Source organism: Pecten maximus, chromosome 1 (genome assembly GCF_902652985.1).
Source record: "Pecten maximus chromosome 1, xPecMax1.1, whole genome shotgun sequence".
Classification (NCBI taxonomy): Eukaryota; Metazoa; Mollusca; class Bivalvia; order Pectinida; family Pectinidae; genus Pecten; species Pecten maximus.
Genome location: NC_047015.1, coordinates 4,121,400 through 4,131,271, shown reverse-complemented (window position 1 = coordinate 4,131,271; position 9,872 = coordinate 4,121,400). Strand labels below are relative to the sequence as shown.

At 36.8% G+C, this 9,872-nt stretch overlaps 1 protein-coding gene and 1 long non-coding RNA gene across 6 annotated transcripts in view; both read right to left on the bottom strand.

The window, feature by feature from the left end:
* Nucleotides 1-2,226: 2,226 nt before the first annotated feature.
* LOC117322800 lies at nucleotides 2,227-5,488 on the bottom strand. Its single transcript, XR_004531590.1, has 2 exons — nucleotides 3,514-5,488; nucleotides 2,227-3,474 (listed from the first exon to the last, which is right to left on the bottom strand). It is a non-coding gene; the product is annotated as an uncharacterized LOC117322800 (long non-coding RNA).
* A 186-nt stretch (nucleotides 5,489-5,674) lies between these two features.
* LOC117322767 (intraflagellar transport protein 140 homolog) overlaps nucleotides 5,675-9,872 on the bottom strand; it is a 48,294-nt gene continuing 44,096 nt past the window's right edge. For 4 of the 5 annotated variants that reach the window (XM_033877726.1, XM_033877717.1, XM_033877732.1 and 1 more), the window contains 3 exons: nucleotides 8,354-8,520; nucleotides 6,885-7,026; nucleotides 5,675-6,630 (listed from right to left, as the gene is read on the bottom strand). In XM_033877726.1, coding sequence (XP_033733617.1) covers nucleotides 6,403-6,630; nucleotides 6,885-7,026; nucleotides 8,354-8,520 — 537 coding nt within the window. In that variant the 3' untranslated portion in view covers nucleotides 5,675-6,402. The remainder of the gene's footprint in view (nucleotides 6,631-6,884; nucleotides 7,027-8,353; nucleotides 8,521-9,872) is intronic. The other variant, XM_033877709.1, reaches the window with a different exon arrangement.

Below are 9,872 nucleotides of genomic sequence, written 5' to 3'. Positions count from 1 at the left end.
TTGCTGGTAGATAGCTACAGTTGTCCACAAGTCTTTGAGTAAACAAATATTTCCTCATGTCCAGTCTACGTCTTGATTTGTCTAGGCTGAGTGAATGTCCCCAGGTCCTTCTGTCTTGCTATATTTGTAAAAATCCGTGTAATGCTGTCGACTCATAGTCGCTCTTCATCATTTTGAAAACGTCAATCATGTTGCCCCTATTACGTCGATAAAGTGACGACGGGGGTTTAAAGCGACGTAATCGTTCTTCATACGAGAGATCTTTTAGTTCTGTATTCTAGCAGATCAATGAATGTCCTATTGTTTGTATGGCTTCCGTATGCATGCTCTATATTCAAACTGGGGTCGAACTAAATCTTTATACAGTAAGCAGAATGATTGTTTATCCAAGCGTGTGTATGATCCTCTGATTGTTCCAAGTATTCGGTTAGCTTTGTCTACGGCTGCTTGTATATGATTTCTAAAGTTTAATTTATTATCGACAATTATTCCAATGCCTTTCTCTTCCGTTTCCTCTGATAACGTTACTGTTTTTCTTAGACCATCGACATCCTGATACAAATGTAAATTGTTGGATAGATCTATTCTTCTTTCCTAAATACACCGTTTTGTATTTGTCCAGGTGGAATTTTAGCAGCCAGGTATCCGACCATTCTTATAAGTTGTCTAGGTCCCGCTGAAGATCCGCATTTACCCGGTGGTATTTATGCAAACGTCGGCAAGCAGTAGGGCGTTGGCATCGTCATGATATCGTATACGATAGGGGAATATGAGGATTATGGTCGACTCCCCCAGAGACAATACGCTTCTCAACTATTGGTATGATTTTTCTGGGAATCATTTTGGAAAATGTACCCTATTGACTGCTTGTTACTTAATAGTATCCCCTTATTTTAGGAGACTGACCTGATGGAGTTAATTCTATACTTGGAGAATGGCTTTCTGTTTTCAATACCTTCGAAGATGCTGGTTTTGATATTATCCTATTTGCCCGTCCTTGATGTTTCTTAAGGTCTTCCAATTGTTCCTATCAGAGTATTTCACTCCTTGCAGGGTTTCATCCATTGTAGTTGTTCCATCAATTGTTTCTGAATGCCCAGGACACTTCAGTTTTGAGGACTTCTTCCATATCTACGTCATTTTGGTAGAATAGTTTACGGTAATATCTTCTTCACATATTGTTCACATTGGAACATTGAGCGACTTTGAGAATTGATACGAAGGATGATTGATATGTTGTGATGTATTGAAGGATGTACTGAATAATGTTCTTTTTAAGTCCTACTACTTCTGACTATATAGGACCGTGATGAGCTAAGAGGACCATGGCCCTTAACGGTCATCTGACAATTGAACCATCATATATAGAAAGCAACATTACAGCTATGTTCTCCTTTTGGGGCCCCTGCCTCTTGGCCCCATGGGTCACACTAGCTTCAATTATATAAAATATGATAACCCTTCCCCAATGATGTTTCACACCAAAATTGGTGGTAATCCATCCAAGGATTAAGAAGGAGTAGGGTTTTAAATCAAAATTCGCCAAAGTTCCCCTTTTCGGGCCCCGTTACTCACGCACCAGGCGTTTATGAGATATGATCCCCCATTCAATTATGTTTCACACCAAATTGGCTGTAATCAACCCAATGGTTAAGGAGTAGGGTTTTAATTTAAAAGCAAAAATTCATCAAAAATCCTCTTTTGGATCCCCTCCACTCAGGTCCCAGGGTCAGAGCAGCCTTATTTATATAAAATATGATCGCCCTTCCTCAATGATGTTTCAGAACATAGCAATTCGCTTTGGGGTTATCCAGGAGTAGAGTTTTGAAAGTAAATGTCATCAGCACTTGAGATATTGCATGAGCAGTAACCCAAAAACTCATGGAGAATGGCCAGGATGGGGAGTTGTCTTTAGAGGTACAACCTGAAAGTCAATCCGAATTTCAAAAAATATTTTAATTTTTGTTAATTCTGTCGCTACAAAGCACATGTTGAGAGAGAATTTTGTGATAAAACCTAAATCAAAGTATATTATATCTCCTATAGGTGACAACTGAATGAAACACTAATGTACCCCCACTAGCAAGTTGAGTAAGTATTGACAGACACCAACAACCTGATTACTATAACACACCACATTTTGATGTGGACCAGTCAAATATATACCTACAATACAGCAGCATCAAAATGATGTGAACAAACAAAATAAAATTAATTTTTTTTTTTCCATTTTATTGGAAATCATTCATTTCACAAGTTAAGAAGTTGGACGGCTGAAGAGATATGTTGTATACAATTTGTCATCATTAGTACCATATAATTAACATACGATAATAGTACTATACACTTAGACACCAATAACCAATTATATAATTATACACTTATCATATAATTATATCCCAGTATGTATCGTTCACTTGTAAAGCCAACTTGCATGATTACAACAGCAATGGCAGGAAAATAAAAACGATAATAAAATGATCACAACCGAGAATTGGTGGATAGAAACTTCCATACAAGATGTAGTAGCAAAAGAGTAAGCAGTTGAACAGGAGAAAGTTGTTAACAACAAGTTCATTTCAGTCTTCAGATCAAACATCAAACTAATGCATCAGAGTGATGAGGTATGTTGGGATTTCTAAGTCGGTAACTTACATAATTATCTCACAGAAACAAACAGAAATTAATCTCTCACAAAAATAAGGTTATTGACACTATCATTAGTTCTAATCTCCAGACTATCGCTTCCTTTCTGAAACAGTGGCCTATCTGTGATAAGATGTCAGATACTTTGTCTCAGACATCAAAAAAATCATCCTTGGGGTGGGATTAATAAACCTTTACAGTAGAAGGACGATGAGGTGGGATTAACTTTCCTATGGGGGTAGAAGGATGGATGTGCATATTAAGAATAAAGAGATTCTAAAATCATCAGTTGTGGACGGCAGTGCTATGACATAAACAAACGACATTTTTATATTTGTAAACCAACATGTGCAAAGTATATAGAATGTAAACCTTATCTACACTAGCCAGTGGACACACCAATAATGTACACTTGCTTCCATCTGTCCTACAGCAAAATCACAGTTACACATAATAAACATATTTCATGACATCTTTCAATGAGTACCTTTAACTTATCAGTATTCTAAGTGGTCGTTAATTATTACACAAAATGTATTACTACACAAAAGTGATGTGAGAATAAAAGCAAATTAGATTCTTTTTTGGAATGAATGTAAGCATAAATGAAAATGGAAAAATGAGAATTTTAATGGAGACTGGTATTGTCCTTATCATAAATAAAGTGATTTCCTGATACTGACAAAACTGTTACTAAACACTTCTCATTAAAGAACAACAGTTGTACAAACTTACCGAAGAGCAGATCAGATCAATTAAATGAGTATTGGTATTTGACTTTGACTGCTGAAGCCAACACCATAAAGTTTTACCAATGACAACCCAGACCTCACACTAGAGTTGTTATATTGGTATGACAACCCAGACATCACACTAGAGTTGTTATATTGGTACGACAACCCAGACATCACACTAGAGTTGTTATATTGGTACGACAACCCCGACATCACACTAGAGTTGTTATATTGGTACGACAACCCAGACATCACACTAGAGTTGTTATATTGGTATGACAACCCAGACATCACACTAGAGTTGTTATATCGGTATGACAACCCAGACATCACACTAAGTTGTTCTATTGGTATGACAACCCACACATCACACTAGAGTTGTTATATTGGTACGACAACCCAGACATCACACTAGAGTTGTTATATTGGTACGACAACCCAGACATCACACTAGAGCTGTTATATTGGTACGACAACCCAGACATCACACTAGAGCTGTTATATCGGTATGACAACCCAGACATCACACTAGAGTTGTTATATTGGTATGACAACCCAGACATCACACTAGAGTTGTTATATTGGTATGACAACCCAGACATCACACTAGAGTTGTTATATTGGTACGACAACCCCGACATCACACTAGAGTTGTTATATTGGTATGACAACCCAGACATCACACTAGAGTTGTTATATTGGTATGACAACCCAGACATCACACTAGAGTTGTTATACTGGTATGACAACCCAGACATCACACTAGAGATGTTATATTGGTACGACAACCCAGACATGACACTAGAGTTGTTATATTGGTATGACAACCCAGACATCACACTAGAGTTGTTATATTGGTATGACAACCCAGACATCACACTAGAGTTGTTATATCGGTATGACAACCCAGACATCACACTAGAGTTGTTATATCGGTATGACAACCCAGACATCATACTAGAGTTGTTATATTGGTACGACAACCCAGACATCACACTAGAGTTGTTATATTGGTACGACAACCCAGACATCACACTAGAGTTGTTATATTGGTACGACAACCCAGACATCACACTAGAGTTGTTATATTGGTACGACAACCCAGACATCACACTAGAGTTGTTATATTGGTACGACAACCCAGACATCACACTAGAGTTGTTATATTGGTATGACAACCCCGACATCACACTAGAGTTGTTATACGACATTGTATTATCTATCACAAACAAATTATTCTTCAATTTACTTGAAGTATGTAAATGAACATTTATCAAGAAAATACAATTTATTATATACAATGATCTTAATCTGGTATCAACAGTGATACAAAATGCTTGACATTATAAAAATAAACAACAACCAAATCTTGTACATGTCAATACACAGGCAATATGTACTGTATACATAAATAACTAAATGATTATAAATTACAAAGCACTACTATATCAACAACAAGCAGCAATAGTGATACATTGTACTATAGAGATTATCCTGGTATACAGCGCTTTGATTAATAAGAAACTAAATGATTTAATGCAGGTAAATTTACATGAGATATTTGGAATGTACAATTAATAATAACAGTTCAGTACTTAATTAAAACGCTTATTACTTCATTTATTTTATTGCTTCTAAATCACAGTTTGATAGTATGGCAATTTTCATTTTATTGTAGCACATGATTTATTAGTGGTATATAAGATATACAGCTGTTGAGTGAGCACTCTGACATGGACCTCCTCAGTTATCTATCATAACCAGTCACCACACAGTCACACACACTTACAAGTCAATAGAACCAACACACAACATAATCAACATCAGGCTTATTTTAAATTAAAATAGGTCTCATCTTGATTTCATTATTTCTTAGCTTCTTGAGCTGATACAAATTTAAAATTAATAAACATTTTCTTAAACAGAGGAAATAGAATAGATCATTTATATGTTCTGACTGAAAATGATACCATCAATCAGAATATTAGAAAACAGATCATCAGGGGTATTCCAGTAAAACATCTTCCCCACCCCAGGACTCCATGTTTGGTTAAGGGGTATTCCAGTAAAATATCTTCCCCACCCCAGGACTCCAGGTTTGGTTAAGGGGTATTCCAGTAAAACATCTTCCCCACCCCAGGACTCCATGTTTGGTTAAGGGGTATTCCAGTAAAATATCTTCCCCACCCCAGGACTCCAGGTTTGGTTAAGGGGTATTCCAGTAAAACATCTTCCCCACCCCAGGACTCCAGGTTTGGTTAAGGGGTATTCCAGTAAAACATCTTCCCCACCCCAGGACTCCAGGTTTGGTTAAGGGGTATTCCAGTAAAACATCTTCCCCACCCAAGGACTCCAGGTTTGGTTAAGGGGTACCACCCTTAGAATTTATTTAATACAATACATAGAAGTAATAGAAAGGCAATCCAACCATGGATAGAAGTGATTTATTAATTTTAATGGAATAGCCATCAGTTTAACAGTGATAAGACTGTAGATAAAAGGACACTTGACTTTCACCACTTATTGTATATCATCTACCTACAGCAGACTTAGTATTCAGTTTGTGGTTTGTGAAAATGAACCAAAAGTTTCAGACTCTTCAATTCTAAATTTTTAAAATTTGATTTTCTAAACTAATAATTTTTCTTTTTAAATATTACAAGAAATATTACAAGAACTACACTTGTCTGTCAAACAGAAAGAGACCTAATGGCCTGACTCTTTTCATCTTTTTTATCTTATCGTTTATCTATATGTAACATTAACCAATGTTTACCAGATCACAATGTACCACCATGCATGTCATCAGCTGATCGTACTGACAATCTCATCAGATTTCACTAGGTATGCTGAGTCTCACTACCAGACTATCCATGCATAGTTTATTGGTTCACTTGGCACTGTAATTATTATAATTAGAACTTGTAAGTTGTGATGCTGTAGTAGTAATCCTGGTTCACACATTTCCATATCACATTCTGTATTTAATGAAATGTCCTATGGGTATAAATAACAGTGTATATCATACATCGTCTCCTCCTGTGTACATGTGGTCGACCTCCTCCTCCACAACTTCCCCGTCCTCCTCATCCCCACCCCCTCCATATATACCATTCATCTTACTAGTGATAGTCCTACTGAGAGGAATATCCAGGGCCCGGTGTACTGATTCTATCGTTCTCATATTTACATAGTATGCCATGTTTAGAGCAGGTATTCGACTCTTCATCTCTTCCATTGCAGCATAGGCCTGGAATTGTATCGCATAAAATCAATGATAAAAATAAGTACATTTCAAGTAATTTCCAAATTATCTAATTTGTCTCAACTTTATACAAGACTTTCACACTGTTACGTAAGGGAAACTGAAGTAATACGTTAAATTTTCTACAGACTTAAGGAATTCCACATGAACTTAAGATCAAGTCCAGATATCTCTGTCCCATTAACATTTCATAATTGTTTAACACCACCACATTTCTTACAAGAAATGTTATAGCTTACCGCCTTCCAACGCTCTCTCCTTGCATAATGTTCAATGATGAGGCCATAGACATCTCCCATACGGACAGAATCGTCCAGGTGAGGTTCCTCCAGTAACACCTGGCACTGTTTGATGGTGTCCTCTGGATTCTCATCGTACGCCCTGTCAAATATAATGTCAGTCAATTATAAATTAAATCTGAGCTTATTTGATTTAGATCAGAGAAAAAACAGGGCACAAGAAGTTACAACCATCTGTGAAATCCATGGGAGAATTCTTCACTTGTCATTGAAGCCCAGGAGAGCCAAGAGTAATTATATAACAACAGGCCCATGGGCCTTAACTATCACCTGAGATTTTTGATGATTTGACCTAGAAACCTTGCACACATCTTCATAAAGCAGGTGCTTCAAAATATGACCCAAATAAATCATTTTGAAATTATTGAATTTTTTCATCATTTGACCCCTGTAACCTTGAATGAAGGTCAAGGTCAAAGTTAAGCATAACATTTGAAGCCAGCCATACATGCTATCGATGTGCTAAATATCAAGCCTTCATATGTATAGATAAAAGAGAAGAAACTATTTATCTGCAATTTTGGATGATTTTCGAATTTTGGCGAGAAAAAATTTGCTTCAACAAGGTCCAATAATAATATTATTACAAAGGGCAATAACTCTGTAAGTAACCGTCGTATGATTCCCAATTTTGAACTTGTTTGATATCTTATTGACATAGGCAGCATACAAAGTTTCATCAAACTTGTTTGATATTTACTCAAGTAATCACGTTCACAAGGTCTAATAATATTATCATTACAAAGGGCAATAACTCTTAAAGTAATTTAAGTTATTGTTGAATAATTCTGATTTTCGAACTTGTACGAAATCTTATTGATATTACACTGCATACAAAGTTTTAACAAAGTTGGTTGATATTTACTCAAGTAATCATTGTGTTCACAAGGTCAAATAATATTATTATTACAAAGGGCAATAACTCTGTAAGTTACTGTCAAATAATTCCCAATTCTGAACTTGTCTAAGATCTTATTGACATAAGGCTGTATATAAAGTTTCATCAATCTCGGTTTACATTTAATCAAGTTATTGTGTCCACAAGGAAAAGTTAACAGACAACGACGGACAAAAGACTATCGCAATAGGTCACCATGACCTATGGTCAGGTGACCTAAAAACAAGGGCAGACAATCAGTCAAAGGTTGAAATATATTGCGACAGCTGAGGTCATGACCACAAATTGAGGATTCGAAATAATGGCCATGTCATATGCAATATATCAAACAAGTTCTGCCCAATAATAACTTAATATAAGATATCTAACAAGTTAAGAATTTCCATATCACACAGCCACAAGTGTAAGATTCAGCTGATCAGAGCTAATATCTGTGAGTATATAACTCAAATTAATTTTGACTGTGGCTGTAGAACTGGCAAGTTGTGATGAAATATCTTGTTACACTTACCTTCTAGCTGTCACAAACTTCTTAATAAGTGTGATCTTGTTCTTTAAACGTGTCAGTTTCTCCTCTTGCAGCATTTCATCACTCATCTTTGTCTTACTCAGACATTTGTAGGCCTCACCCAGAGCACCCAAGGCCTTGTCGTAGTTCTGGTACTCGTCTATTTCCACCTACATATATGAAACGCAACCATCTGTACTTTTACTTTTTATCATTTGCATGATCTCTGCATTGATTTAAAAATGACAAGAGAGATTACAACAAATGAAATAAACATCCTCAAACATTTACTGAGAGCACAGGACCATCATACAGGACCATCATACAGGACCATCACACAGGACCATCACACAGGACCATCATACACAGGACCATCATACAGGACCATCATATACAGGACCATCATACAGGACCATCACACAGGACCATCACACAGGACCATCATACAGGACTATCATACAGGACCATCATACAGGACCATCATACAGCATATAGATAGCAAACAGGACCATCATACAGCATATAGATAGCGAACAGGACCATCATACAGCATATAGATAGCGAACAGGACCATCATACAGCATATAGATAGCGAACAGGACCATCATACAGCATATAGATAGCGAACAGGACCATCATACAGCATATAGATAGTGAACAGGACCATCATACAGCATATAGATAGTGAACAGGACCATCATACAGCATATAGATAGAGAACAGGACCATCATACAGCATACAGATAGTGAACAGGACCATCATACAGCATACAGATAGCAAACAGGACCATCATACAGCATATAGATAGTGAACAGGACCATCATACAACATATATAGATAGTGAACAGGACCATCATACAGCATATAGATAGTGAACAGGACCATCATACAGGACCATCATACAGCATATAGATAGCGAACAGGACCATCATACAGGACCATCATACAGGACCATCATACAGGACCATCATACAGCATATAGATAGTGAACAGGACCATCATACAGCATATAGATAGTGAACAGGACCATCATACAGCATATAGATAGTGAACAGGACCATCATACAGGATACAGATAGTAAACAGGACCATCATACAGCATACAGATAGTGAACAGGACCATCATACAGCATATAGATAGTGAACAGGACCATCATACAGCATATAGATAGTGAACAGGACCATCATACAGCATATAGATAGTGAACAGGACCATCATACAGCATATAGATAGTGAACAGGACCATCATACAGCATATAGATAGTGAACAGGACCATCATACAGCATACAGATAGTGAACAGGACCATCATACAGCATATAGATAGTGAACAGGACCATCATACAGGATACAGATAGTAAACAGGACCATCATACAGCATATAGATAGTGAACGGACCATCATACAGCATATATAGATAGTGAACAGGACCATCATACAGCATATAGATAGTGAACAGGACCATCATACAGGACCATCATACAGGACCATCATACAGCATATAGATAGCGAACAGGACCA